At 40.5% G+C, this 15,341-nt stretch overlaps 1 protein-coding gene across 1 annotated transcript in view; it reads right to left on the bottom strand.

Annotated features, from left to right (window-relative positions):
• Positions 1 to 15,341, bottom strand: part of LOC126188640 (dynein axonemal heavy chain 6) — a 1,044,937-nt gene that overhangs the window by 79,157 nt on the left and 950,439 nt on the right. Inside the window, exon 106 of the mRNA XM_049930241.1 lies at positions 7,913 to 8,092. Within this exon, the coding sequence (XP_049786198.1) occupies positions 7,913 to 8,092 (180 nt within the window). The remainder of the gene's footprint in view (positions 1 to 7,912; positions 8,093 to 15,341) is intronic.

Genomic DNA, 15,341 nt, shown 5'->3' with positions numbered 1-15,341 from the left:
AAATGTGCCAAGGAAGGAGGTAAACTGCAGCAGACCATTTTAAATTGGAATTCTGTATTAGGTCAAATACTGTATATATGAAGATGAGAAGCAACAATACAGATATGCAATGTTGAGTGAAATGTGCCAAGGAAGGAGGTAAACTACCATCACTCAATGGCTTCTAGGCGATTATGAGGGGGAAAAAATAGTGCATTTTCATCGTTATATGATAAATCTGCAATGCGAATATCCTATATATTATCGCACATTGGTAACGCGGATGAAGCGCTAGTCTATTTTGAGATGCCGCTCGACAACACCGTGAACAGCAAAGGAGAATCCAGCATCATGATACAAACTAGTGGCAGTGAGAAGCAAAGGTGTACAGTGATGTTGCGTGCAACTGGCGATGAATGAAAGCTACCACCTTACGTGATATTTAAAAGGAAAACTATTCCAAAAATATTAGTGGAAGGCATATTTGTGAGAGTGAATCTGAAATAGTGGATAGCTAATGCCCTTGTGATTGACTGGGTGATGCATGTTTGGCAACGTCATCCTGGTACATTACTGAATTTACATAACATGTTGATCCTGCACAGCTTCCATGGACATACAACTAAGAAAGTGCAAGACAAATTACAAAAAGGGAAAACTGACTTGATCATTATCCCTGGAGGCCTAACCTTCATCCTGCAACCACTGGGTGTGTGTATAAATCGACCATTCAAAGATGCTCTTAAACATTGATATACACAATGGATGGCTGATGAAAACCACAAATTCATACTGAGAGGAAAAATCAAATAGCCAGATTTGTCCCAGATTTGTAAGTGGGTGGAAAATGCATGGGACACCATTCTGTAACCACTGGTGGAAAAATTCTTCAAAAAATGTGATATCACAAATTCACAGGATGGAACAAAGGATGTCGCTCTATGGGAAGGTGGTCAATTGTTCTCCTGCTAGTATGGACAATGAAAGTTGGTGATGATTATAGAGATAAAGGAGCATACATATTGACTAAAATATTTTACTGCATTTATTACCATTAAATTCTTAAACATGGTAATTCGAGGGTGTGGTTATTTGAGTGTATATGGTATAACAGAACAGAGACAGTTTTAAATAATACAACTTAATTAATTCAAAATTGTCCCAAAGGGTAGAATGGCAGATGACAGCTTTCTGTATAAAAGGATTTGGAAGTTGGTTTTATCAGTCGCATTATGCATATTTTTTTGGAAGTAACTAATTCTTAATGGGATGAACACCTTGGCCGCTTTTAGGGAACAAGGATAATGTAAATGACATGTCTTCCATCAGATGACTCAAAAACAAAAACAAAAATTTACTAGAGACAGGGATTGGTGACAGAAAGGGAGAGGGAGAAAAGAGGAGAGAGAGAGAAATCACATTTGGAGAATTGGGGGCGGGGGGAGGGGGGGTTGCTTGCTACGTTTACTGAACAGCACTTTATGAGAGCAGACATGTTGTGCACAACAACATAAATAACTTTATAATAATAAAATATATAAAAATATATAATAGACAGCTGCTCCACTGCAATGGTAATTTCAATATTCTCTTCCACAACAAGTTTCTGTGAACTGCACACGTGGAAACTGTCTCTCCTAAAGCTCTACTAACTTGTTTGCCACAGTCTCACCTTACCTTTTCCATTCTTTCTTCTGCCCACACCACTCCTTCCCCATTCAGATTGTGTAATGCTTCTCCCACCACTCTTCCCCCCTCCCCTCCCCATGCTGCATTCTCTCTCTCTCTCTCTCTCTCTCTTTCTTTCTCTCCCTGCCCCCCCCCCCCCCCCCCCCCTGTTCCCCACCCTCCCTCCTCTCTCCACATCTCTCCCTTTCTCTCTCCTTTCCCTGACTTCCTCTTCTCCAACTTCCTTTCCTCTCCTCCATTTCTATTTCTGCCCCCCCCCCCTCTACTGTCTCTCTCTCTCTCTCTCTCTCTCTCTCTCTCTCTCTCTCTGTCTCTCTCTCTCATCTGTATTACTAAATGACTATCCTGGAACAATACTAGTTGCAGGTTGCTTATCAAATGGCTTTAGCCCCAACAAAGTTTTGATTTTCAATATTTCATGTAATTATTGACTGAATTTAAAAATTTAAATGCTGTCATAATCTGTCATAATAAGCAAGTATTACAGTAAGAAACTGTGCGTTTACGTGAGGTAGCGTAACTGACAGTGTACGGGTACCTGCATTTTATTGATCCAGTGCTTGATAATGAGAGCACTTAGCGACTTTCAAGAAGCTTAACATGTAATTTTAAACCCTTATGAAGCTTTCTCTTGCTGACACCCATCACAATATATTGGAAGGAAAAAATTTTACTGCTTGCTACATTCTTGCTCTTCATGCAGTAAAACTTTAGCATCATGCATGGCATTTTAATTTTGTTACTTGTTTACTATTAACTCTATTTGCAACTCACTATGCAGATAATGTTTAGATACATCACTGAATGTACTTGAAAAATTATATCATTGTATGACATGTCTGAAAAGATATTACGTCATAAAGATTTAGATGTGAGGTTTTCGCTCAAAATGGGGCACAAATTACCCCGACAGTATTGATCCAGTGTTTGATAATGAGAACTCTTAGTTACTCCCAACAAACTTTAACCATAATTTAAAATTATTTCTAAACTTTTTCTCACTTATATGCTTACCATTAAATGTTTAACACATTAATTCATTTCTAAAGTAATCAGACATTTGAAGCTCTTTCATATACAGGAATTCAATTCTTTAAACAATCAACATTTTGCTGATATGCTGTACTCTCAGAACACCTTTCATGTTGTTGTGCAGCCACTGAGTCATCTATCGAATGACCTGCCTCACAATGTCCTGTACTGCACCTCCTTACCTCATGTGTCTGTCCCTACCCACTCCCCAAGTCCATTAGCTCAGGCATCAGCTCTCAATAATTGATTATCAGTAATCAGTCTAACCATTGCCATGGGAGGTTGTATTTGGGTGTCTTTGTAATTCTGTGTGTGATTGTGTGTACTTTTTCTAGAAAAAGAGCAAGAGCTTGAGAGATAATGTGAATACTGTTTTCTGCTGCATGTGTGTATGCACCACCCACCAGTCTGCTATGGGTGAGTGGTTGCCTATCCCTTATTTCACATGCTGATCTACATTTCCTTTTAATGAATGTAACTTTTGCACAGAAAGGGTTGAATGTGTGATAGATAGCAAAAATGTTTTCAGATGTGGAATAAAGTTGTTTTTCCCTGACTACTCCTCCTAACCATAAAGTAAATATTAAAAAGAAATAATTTATACACAAAAAACCTGTAAATGGGCAACAGTAGCCATATATTTATTTTAAATTCTTTAAAATTAAATATTCTATGTATCTTGAGCTGATACATGACATATTATCATGAATGTCATCTATGGAACATGTAACTAACTTGACTGTCTCTGATATAAAAGCACCCTCCATTTTTTGCCTTCAAGTCACATTCCACATGGAATTTATTTAGAATGTGGAGACGATATACCTATCTGTTCCATACATTTAATGGTTGTGACATAACTTTTGCAGAATAAAAGTGTCACATCATTGTTAACAGTTAAACATACCACTTGTCAATTACCAATGGCTTAACTAAATGATCTCTGCTGTGGTGAGACAATGACATCTTAGTTACTGCTGCTAAGAAATCTGGCATAGTATCTTCCTTCCTTATGCAGTGATAACAACCATTCCATGAAGAAATGCATTAAGAATACTGTAGTTTTCCCTTTTAAAAGTATAATAACAATTTCTTTGGTATTTTGTCATCATTTATTCCCAAATAATTGATATTCAAATACGTAGTTTCAGTAACGAGACAGAGGCATAATGTTTTACATGTTATGTGGTTGGTTGGTTTGGGGAAGGAGACCAGACAGCGTGGTCATCGGTCTCATCGGATTAGGGAAGGATTGGGAAGGAAGTCGGCCGTGCCCTTTCAGAGGAACCATCCCGGCATTTGCCTGGAGTGCTGTAGGGAAATCACGGAAAACCTAAATCAGGATGGCCGGACGCGGGATCGAACCGTCGTCCTCCCGAATGCGTGTTATGTGGTATAAAATGTTCATTCTTTGTTGTTACCTTTACAGGACATGCAGATTACTTCAGTGTGCTTTTTACATACATATTTGGAGCAAATCACATGTACTGTGGAATGCTTGCTGTCATTCATACTTAGGTTCATGTGACACCCCCTTCTCTTGCTAGGCAGTGGTAATTGGTCCTGTTTTTCACATCCTTGCATGCTGGAATTGTGTGTTGGCACCACTTCCTTTATCTGCTAGATAAAGCTTTATTTTTTGTCATGGATTTCTGTGTATTTAAGAACTGTTATTCCTTTGAACAGTGTAGTTGATTAGTCCCAAGCCCTTTGCCACTTTCTTCGTCAACTCACATATTGTAAGTTTATCACCAGAGCTCAGTTTGTAAAGGATATATGAATTCAGAGCAGACATGTTTATCAATTAATGAAAAAACAATGCTAATGTGGCCAGCTTCTTGTTCTTCTGCCAATGTTGTAATTATAACATAGCTGATCACAAGTGTCAGCGACACCTTTTGTGTGGCTGTTAAATGTTATAACTTTTGGCTTTTCTTGAGAACCCATATCTCCTTCGATCTTTCCATCATTGCATCATGGAGATAAGTACAGCAGAACATGATTTGGTTGGAATACATGACACCATTGTTAAATCTTTTGCAATACTGAACAGGCTTGTGCTACAGCTTTTTGTTTACTGGCCAAAAATTGTGAGGGAATATATGGTTTTTTTCTTTCATAATGTTTCTACTAATGTCAATACATTTTCCAATAGAATCCTTGCAAGAGGCATGCTAGTCTAACAATTGTCAGTAGTTGTATTTTTGTTAGTACCATCTAGAGGAATAACAAGACATTCCACTGTTTCTGCAGGCTTGTTTGGTTTATTGAAAGGACCATCTGACTGCGGAGTACCTACATACACTATGTGACCAAAAGTATCCGGACACCTGGGTGAAAATGACTTACAAGTTCGTGGTGCCCTCAATCGGTAATGCTGGAATTCAATATGGTGTTGGCCCACCCTTAGCCTTGATGACAGCTTCAGATCTCACAGGCATATGTTCAATCAGGGGCTGGAAGGTTTCTTGGGGAATGGCAGCCCATTCTTCACAGAGTGCTGCACCGAGGAGAGGTATCGATGTCGGTCGGTGAGGCCTGGCGCGAAGTCGGAATTCCAAAAAAAATCCCTAAGGTGTTCTATAGGATTCAGGTCAGGACTCTGTGCAGACCAGTCCATTACAGGGATGTTATTGTCGTGTAACCACTCCGCCACAGGCCGTGCATTATGAACAGGTGCTCAATCGTGCTGAAAGATGCAATTGCCATACCTGAATTGCTCTTCAACAGTGGGAAGCAAGAAGGTGCTTAATGTAGGCCTGTGCTGCAATAGTGCCATGCAAAACAACAAGGGGTGCAAGCCCTCTCCATGGAAAACATGACCACACCATAACAGCACTGCCTCCGAATTTTGCTGTGTGTGTGAAATCATATGGGACTTAACTGCTAAGGTCATCAGTCTCTAAGTTTACACATAATTAACCTAAATTATCTTAAGGACAAACACACACACCAATGCCTGAGGGAGGACTCGAACCTCTGAATTTTACTGTTGGCACTACACATTTTGGCAGATGAAGTTCATTGGGCATTCGCTGTACCCACACTCTGCCATCGGATCACCACATTGTGTACCGTGATTTGTCACTCCACACAGTGTTTTTCCACTGTCCAGCTGTCCAACATTTATGCTCATTACACCAAGTGAGGCGTTGCTTGGCATTTACTGGCATGATGTGTGGCTTATGAGCAGCTGCTCGACCATGAAATCCAAGTTTTTTCACCTCCTGCCTAACTGTCATAGTACTTGTAGTGGATCCTGATGCACTTTTTGGAATTCCTGTGTGATGGTCTGGATAGATGTCTGCCTATTAGACATTACGAGCCTCTTCAACTGTCGGCAGTCTCTGTCAGTCAACAGGCAAGGTTGGCCTGTATGCTTTTGTGCTGTATGTGTCCCTTCACGTTTCCACTTCACTATCACATTGGAAACAGTGAACCTAGGAATGTTTAGGAGTGTGGAAATCTTACATATAGACATATGACACAAGTGACACCCAATCACCTGACCACGTTTGAAGTCTGTGAGTTCCATGGAACACCCCATTCTGCTCTCTCTTGATGTCTAATAACTACAGAGGTCGCTGATATGGAGTACATGGCAAAAGGTGGCAGCACAATGCACCTAATATGAAAAACATGTGTTTTTGGGGGTGTCCGGATACTTTTGATCACATAGTGTATATTGCAAAGTTCGTAAGATAATATGTTCTGTATTCTACCAAAGCAGTGTTGTTAGAAGGAAAATTTAATTAGTTACTTATGAATTGTTGCACACACTTCAGGAGTATACAACTCCAATGACTTAACTTGCAATCAGTACTTTCATGCACAGCACCTAACATGTCAATCTTTTTTCTCTATCTCTAGGACTTTCATCGTCACAGTGTACACAGCAAATTAAAAACTGAAATCTTATATCTGGCTTAATAACCACAAATACTCCCTATATCTCACAAGTCTTTGAAATGGAGATGAGAGGCTTTATAAATTCCTGTGTACAGCAGGAGACCCACAAAGGCATTCATCTGCAAACATTCCGTACCTTGGGCATCATGAGATCTGTCAAACTGTCCAAATTTTTTCATTATGTGCATATTTGTGTACATAACAGTGTCAGCCATCAACCAACCATCAAAATAAAGAGTAAAGAGAAAAGATTTCCAATTGAAGGCTCTGGTGCTGTAGCATTTGCTAAGGTGGCTGGCTTATAAGAAATGATGTTACAGCTTTTTGGTCTTCCCCTATGGCTAACTGGTTTCATATGCCATTTAGTCAGCCTTTCTTTACTCATACAGCAATCTGTACTAACAAATGAATTGAAAGATTCATCACTTCAAGAGGCAATCACATCTGAATCAATATCATGCTCACTTAGTTCAATATTGTCCTCTTCATCTTCTGAACTTTCCTGAGACAGAGACAGTTCATCATCAGTTTGTAGCAGCTCTGACATAATTTCATTGTCTGTGAGAAATTTGTACATTTTCTGAAAGGATGTGAGGAACAACACTGAAACATTCTCTGTATTCAATGAACATTTCCAACAGCATGTAACTGGTCAGAAAAGTGATAATAACAAATTAACTTATCTCAGGACACGCTTGACCGATTTACTTCATAGTTTCACGCTATACTGTAATAAACGTTCGGACAGACATGTGCCATATCTTCTGTACAAATACGTACAGGTGCAAATGCCTGTGAGCACTATGGGGCTTAGCATCTGTGGTCATATGAGTTGCACGTGAAAGACAATGACAGTGATCATGCATAAATGCTTGTGTTAGGTCGCTTTGCGTTGGGTTACTTCACTGAAATACATAATGACATATGTAGTTGCATCACGTTGAAACACATACAACAGCAACAGTGAGGATAATGATTCTATTCAACAGAGATCAACAAACCACCATACAATAGAGGAATTCAAATGGGACTGGCTACCTTTATTTCTCACTGTGTCAAAGATCAGCTACAAAAGAAAAAACTCTCGGGTCATTGATTAGACATGAGCAGTCAAGGGTTGATGCTGCACCACGAGAACAGGACATTTTACTGTAACTGGTATCATTATTATCTTTTCTTACACTTGTCACTGTCATCTTTGTTGAACAGCTATATAACAACCACAATTATTCACAGATTTTTGAGGGAAATGCTATGCAAATAATGATCAATATGAAAAAATACAATGAATTGAGAAGTTTACCTGGTTATTCATGCAGGAGATAAACATCTCTTCTAGGGCTTCTGACATCACCACCAAGCCCTTAATGGCTTTCTGAAGATTGTCAAGTGAAGAATGCAGGGTATGGCACAGTTTATTAAATCGGTCAGTCTCTTGCAGTAAAACAGTTGTTAGAGAAGGCAATCGTCCTTTTTCATCACGCTGTGGAGACAAAACATATATTAACAATTTATGCTGTTTTCTGTATGTTTCCTATTATCAAGGAGTTTGAAACTTATATACAACTAAACCAAGAAATAATTGAATTAGATGCCTCTTTGATAGTGTTCACTGAACCACTGTGACACAACTGGAGAGTTAATGGTTGGTGTCCTGCTGTTACATAATCTCCCTGTAAGCGAAAAAGTATGCACCTAATCTGCCAGAAGGGTTTGTTTTACTCTCTTATGTAAGCATACAAGGAAAATTTATGCAAAATTGTACAATGTGTACAAAATTATTATCTGTGGCCTGTGCCTTACCATCTTAATAATAGGGATCAAGTGTGTTATAGTTTGATGCATGGATGTCAACATATACTGCAAATTGCCAGTCCAAGTGATCAATTTTGAATAATGATTATGACTTTCATTTCCTTTTATCTCACCAATTTAAGCAAACAGAATGGTGATTTACACTTCATAGATCTTCTACCTTTAGGTTCTGGTTTTTCAAATCTCACCCAGTGCAGTCTCCAACAATCAGTGTTTTCTTCTCACCCCATCCAGTAAGTCTCTCCTGATAAGGGGTTCTGGGAAACTTTTCTGAACTCTGCCACTTTTCATGAACCTCACCAGCCCTTTTCCTTCACCCCTCTTCCTTCCCCTTCAGCCCTCTCGAGAGGAGGAGGAGTCACTGGCTCCGAAAGCTAGCAAACTGGAACACCTTTTATTTGTGTGTTCTCCTGCCACCACTCACAGAAAGCCAAATGGTGGCTTATCAGAAATGACACAGATGTTGGGCTAGGTCTGAAGAAACCTATGACCAGCATCATGGTATGTATTGGCAGTAACTTTTGAGTGTATGAACCCAAATCAATTAACAGGTGTACAAAAAGCCACTGTGTCTGGAAGAGATGTGCTTTCCTTCTCTGGCTTCATCTAAAAAGTCTATAATTTTTTTAAACCTGCCTTCATGTCGTTAGCTATGACAAGTTTAATTTATCACCAAAAGTTTGTGGAATCCTCACTGAGTCTCTAAAACTAAAAATAATTAATATTACACATGTACAGGTGATCTGTGCATCAAAACTCAATTCTGCAAATAAAGCCATACACTATAAGCCACTAATGTCTAGTTATGCTGGGTGTATGGTGTACAAAATTATGCCCCCCCCCCCCCCCCCCCCCAGCCACACACACACACACATACCCCTACCTCTTACATTGTAGGGAAGAGGGGGGTTGGAGGTATTACTTCTCTGTGTATACTTGATCATTATGTGAGGTATAAGACGAAGGAATAATATATTTCTTAGCTCATCCTGGAACCTTGATTTGGGATTCTATAAATGGACCACTCCCTAAAACACATGGAGTTTGCCAAATGTTTCTCTGAGCTAAAACATGGTTTTTGAAAACATGTGGTTCTTTTCATTTAATATACTCATCAAAGAGAGAGCATATGTTATTAGAAAGAGCAATTACAAGTTGTCAAAGAAAGGATTTAATTGGTGAAATATGTGAATTAGAGATAAGAACTTTCTAAAATTTTGTTCTGTTTGCAGCCTATGGTGACATGTTGAAGACAAAACTGCAGCTACAAACAAGAATAATTCAATTCCTGGGAATTAAAGAACTGTGGGGATTGTCAGTGGAAGGAAGTCTTTGCAAGTAATCTGACCCTCAAAAATTGTACTCTTATCCAACATAAATTCATATGTGTGACCTCTCACTATTTTGTGCTGCCCCTCATTAACATAGCTAATTAGGAACCACATATGATAGCATTTCTTGAAACTTCTCCATACAAGACACCTGGAAAATATTAAGTTCTGTATATTAATCAGACAAATACCTTATTTTTTTGGTTTCATGAGACCCTTATACAAACTAAGAATATGCTTGACTAGAAGTAAGAGTGGGTTAAGTTATCAGGAGATTAATTTTTGCAATACAATAGAATGAAGAAATAATATACACTGACAGGAAAAAATCAAAACACCACAAAATAATTAATGTAGAGTAATGAAATTTCAGGAATGCATTTGTGTTGGTAACATATTTAATTTATTGACATTGCAGGACCACCATGGTGTTGTCATGTCCTAGTTAATGAACCACGGGCAACGTATGAGTGGCCAATTAAGTGGTCCTGACAGTCGGGATACCAGTTACTTTGGAATACGGCTGGGCATCTCAGACATATTCTGAGTCGTGGTCATCTTTGTGCTCAGACAGCAAAGACTACCAAATCCACCGGTTAGACCCTCAACCATTAGGGGTAAAACTCAATGAGACCCGGGGCAAGTAAGGCTAGCAACCTGCTTCCCTGGTACTTTAAATATGATGCTGGCAACAATCAGAGCAAAATGCCTCGGACCTTTGGAGGTGACGGAGTCCCACCTCTAATTGACAAACCAGGGACTCCTAAGATATGACTCAGCAAACGAATGGTAACAATATGGGGAGCTATTAATATCAATGGGGGCTAATCTGGGAAGTAGGTAGAGCTGGCAGAGGCTGCAAGTAAGATGGGGTTGGGCGGTTTAGCTGTTAGTGACATTTGGGTAAGGGGTGAGAAAGAAGAGGAAGTGGGAGAATACAAGGTCTACCTGTCAGGAGTCAAAGCAGGAATAGCACAATGGGGTGTAGGGCTTTACATCAGGAAAGAAATGGAACCTGGTGTAGTTGCAATAAAGTATGTAAACGAACGACTGATGTGGATAGATTTGACAGTGACTAGCAAGAAAATTAGGATTGTGTCAGTATATTCGCATTGTGAAGGGACAGATCAAGATAAGATAGATAGTTTTTATGACGCACCCAGTGATGTGGTTGTTAGAGTAAAGGACAAGGACAGTGTTCTGCTCATGGCTGATTTTAATGCCAGGATTGGAAATTGAACAGAAGGGTATGAAAAGGTTATGGGTAAATTTGGAGAGGATATGGAGACCAACAGGAACAGGAAACAACTCTTGGATTTCTATGCCAGTATGGGCTTAGTAATCACAAACTCCTTTTTTAAACATAAGAACATTCACTGGTATACTTGGGAAGGCAGGGGAACCAGATCTGTCATTGACTATATAATAACAGATCAGGAATTCAGGAAGGCTGTGCGGGACACACGTGTATTCGGGGGATTTTTTGATGACACTGATCACTATTTAATCTGCAGTGAAATTGGTATTGTGAGGACAAAAGTGCAGGAGGTCAGGTCCATATGTAGGAGGATAAGAGTGGAGAAACTTCAGGTTCAGGAAATCAGGCACAGGTACATAACAGTGATCTCAGAAAGGTACTAGTTAGTTGAAAGTAGTCAATTACAGTCATTGGAAAAGGACTGGACAAGGGACAGGGACACAGTACTAGAAGTGTCTAAAGAATGTTTTGGAACAGTAGTGTGTAAAGGTAGGATGAAGCTAACAGCATGGTGGAATGACACAGTCAAGGCAGCCTGTAAAAGGAAAAAGAAGGCGTATCCAAAATGGCTGTATACTGGAACTCAGGTAGACAGAGAAAGTTATGTTGAAGAAAGAAATAAAACCAAACAGATAATTGCAGCATCCAAGAAGAAATCTTGGGAAGACTTTGGAAACAGGTTGGAGACTTTGGGTCAAGCTGCTAGAAAACCATTCTGGAGTGTAATTAGCAGCCTTTGAAAGGGAGGTAAGAAGGAAATGATAAGTATTTTGGACAGGTCAGGAAAACTGCTGGTGAATACCGTTGATGCCTTGGGCAGATGGAGGGAATGTTTTGAAGAGTTGATCAATGTAGGTGAAAATACGATCAGTAATGTTTCAGATTTCGATGTACATTGGGATAGGAATGAGGATGGAAATAGGATCACATTTGAGGAAGTGGAGAAAATGGTCTCAATAGATTGCAGTGCAATAAAGGGGCTGGGGTGGATGAAATCAAGTCGGAACTCATCAAATACAGTGGAATGTCAGGTCTTAAATGGCTACACAGGATAATTGAAATGGCGTGGGAGTCAGGACAGGTTCCATCAGACTGGACAAAAGCAGTAATCACACCAATCTTTAAACATGGAAACAGAAAAGATTGTAACAACTACAGAGGTATCTCTTTAATCAGCGTTGTGGGTAAAATCTTCTCAGGTATTGTTGAAAGGAAAGTGCGAGTATTAGTTGAGGACAAACTAGATCAAAATCAGTGTGGGTTTAGGCCTCTTAGAGGTTGTCAGGACCAGATATTTAGTTTACGGCAAATAATGGAGAAGTGTTACGAGTGGAACAGGGAATTGTATCTATGCTTTATAGATCAAGAAAAGGCATATGACAGGGTTACCAGGAGGAAGTTATTGTCTGTTCTACGAGATTATAGAATAGGAAGCAAACTTGTGCAAGCAATTAAAGGTCTTTACATAGATAGTCAGGCAGCAGTTAGAGTTGACAGTAAATTGAGTTGGTGGTTCAGAGTAGTTTCAGGATTAAGACAAGGCTGCAACCTGTCTCCATTGTTGTTCATATTATTTATGGATCATATGTTGAAAACAATAGACTGGCTGGGTGAGATTAAGATGTGGGGGTCTCGCGGTTCTAGGCGCGCAGTCCGGAACCGCGCGACTGCTATGGTCGCAGGTTCGAATCCTGCCTCGGGCATGGTTGTGTGTGATGTCCTTAGGTTAGTTAGGTTTAAGTAGTTCTAAGTTCTAGGGGACTGATGACCACGGCTGTTAAGTCCCATAGTGCTCAGAGCCATTTGAACCATTTGAACCATTAAGATGTGTGAACACAAAATAAGCAGTCTCGCATATGCGGATGACTTAGTTGTGATGGCAGATTCGATTGAAAGTTTGCAAAGTAATATTTCAGAGCTAGATCAGAAATGTAAGGACTATGGTATGAAAATTAGCATCTCCAAAACGAAAGTAATGTCAGTGGGAAAGAGATATAAACGGATTGAGTGCCAAATAGGAGGAACAAAGTTAGAACAGCTGGATGGTTTCATGTACTTAGGATGCATATTCTCACAGTATGGCAACATAGTGAAAGAACTGGAAGTGAGGTGTAGCAAAGCTAATGCAGTGAGTGCTCAGCTACGATCTACTCTCTTCTGCAAGAAGTAAGTCAGTACCAAGACTAAGTTATCTGTGCACCGTTCAATCTTTCGACCAACTTTGTTGTATGGGAGCAAAAGCTGGGTGGATTCAGGTTACCTTATCAATAAGGTTGAGGTTATGGATATGAAACTAGATAGGATGATTGCAGGTACTAGTAGATGGGAACAATGGCACCCCGAGGGTGTCCACAATGAGGAAATCAAAGGAAAACTGGGAATGAACTCTATAGATGTAGCAGTCAGGGCGAACAGGCTTAGATGGTGGGGTCATGTTACATGCATGGAAGAAGCAAGGTTACCCATGAGACTCATGGGTTCAGCAGTAGAGGGTAGGAGGAGTTGGGGTAGACCAAGGAGAAGGTACCTGGATTCGGTTAAGAATGATTTTGAAGTAATAGGCTTAACATCAGAAGAGGCACCAATGTTAGCACTGAATAGGAGATCATGGAGGAATTTTATAAGGGGGACTATGCTCTAGACTGAATGCTGAAAGGCATAATCAGTCTTAAATGATGATGATGATGATGATGATGATGACGATGACATTGCAGGATCATAGGTTAATACATGCTAAAGGTAGCTGTTGCAAATGGAAATGCTGGTACATTAATAACTGGTATAACCACCAGAATGTTGAATGAAAGCATGGTTTGTATTGTACAGTTGCCAGATGTCAGTTTGTGGGATGGAGTTCCATGCTTGTTGCACTTGGTCGGCAAATATATGGGTGGTTAATGCTGGTTGTGGATGACGCTGGAGTTGTCGTCTGATGATGTCGCATATGGGTTCAATTGGAGACAGATCTGGTGATTGAGCAGGCCCAGGCAACATGTTGACACTCTGTAGAGCGTTTTGGGTTACAACATTGGTATATGGGTGACAGTTATCCTGTTGTTGGAAAACACCATCAGGAATGCTGTTCAGGAATGGCGACATGAAAGATTGAATCCCCACACCGACATACAGATTTGGAGTCAGGGTGCAAGGGGGAACCACGAGAGTGCTGGTTCTGTCATATGAAATCACACCCAAACCATAACTCCAAGTGTAGGTCAAGTATGTCTAGCAGTCAGACAAGTTGGTTGCAGGCCCTCAAGTGGACTACTTTTAACCAGCACACAGCCATCACTGGCACCGAAAGCAGAAGCAGTTTTCATCAGGAAACATGACAGATCTCCACCCTGCCCTCCAGCGAGCTCTCACTTGACACTACTGTAGTCGCAAATGGCAGTGGTTTGGGGATTACAGGGGTCTGGTTTGCAGTTATCCTTGAAGTAACTGATTTGTAACAGTTCATTGTTTTAATGTGGTGCCAACTGCTGCTCACATTGCTGTTGCAGATATCATATGATGCACCACAACCATACACCGAACACGATGGTCTTCCTTCTCGGTAGTGCCACGTGGCTGCCCAGAGCCCGGCTTCTTTACATTATTTTGACCACCACTGCCAGAAATCATGTACAGTGGCTACATTCCTGTCCAGTCTTTCCACAACATCACAGAAGAAAAACCCGACTTCTCGTGGTCCAAATACATATGTCAAACTCAGTGAGGTGTTGATAATGGTATCTTTGTTGCTTTAAAGGTATTCTTGACTAACATCAACTCACCACATCCAATCTCAAAGGTAGCTAACACTCATGACTGTTACAGTGCATGCTTAAAGCAAACCTTATAGCAGAGATGGAGTTAGAGATAGGCACATGATGGGAGTGGCAACTGGGTGGGGGTAAGGAGGTGGCTCGCACCGAGAGGGTGAGGGATAGTAGAGAGAGTAGGGCAGCTATGTGCAATCAGGTGGTTAGACAGATAGCAGTGGAGACTTGGGGTGGGGGGGGGGGGGGGGGAGGGACAGCGGAACGGAGAGAAGTAAAAAGACAGGGTGCAATGGTGGAATAAGGGCTGTATAGTGCTGGGAACAGTGAAGGGGCGGGATGGGTGAGGACAATGTCTAATGAAGGTTGAGGTGGGGGGGGGGGGGGGCATGGAAACATAATATATATTGCAGGGAAATTTCCCACCTGTGCAATTCAGAAAAGCTGGCATTGTTGGGAAGGATCCATATGGCACAGGCTGTAAAGTAGTCATTGAAATGAAGGATATCATATTTGGCAGTGTACTCAGCAACAGGGTGGTCCCCTTGTTTCTTGGCCACTGTTCGT

Source organism: Schistocerca cancellata, chromosome 5, assembly GCF_023864275.1.
Source record: "Schistocerca cancellata isolate TAMUIC-IGC-003103 chromosome 5, iqSchCanc2.1, whole genome shotgun sequence".
NCBI classification, from domain to species: Eukaryota; Metazoa; Arthropoda; class Insecta; order Orthoptera; family Acrididae; genus Schistocerca; species Schistocerca cancellata.
The sequence above is the reverse complement of the archived record's forward strand: the minus strand, read 5'-3'. Positions and strand labels throughout refer to the sequence as shown.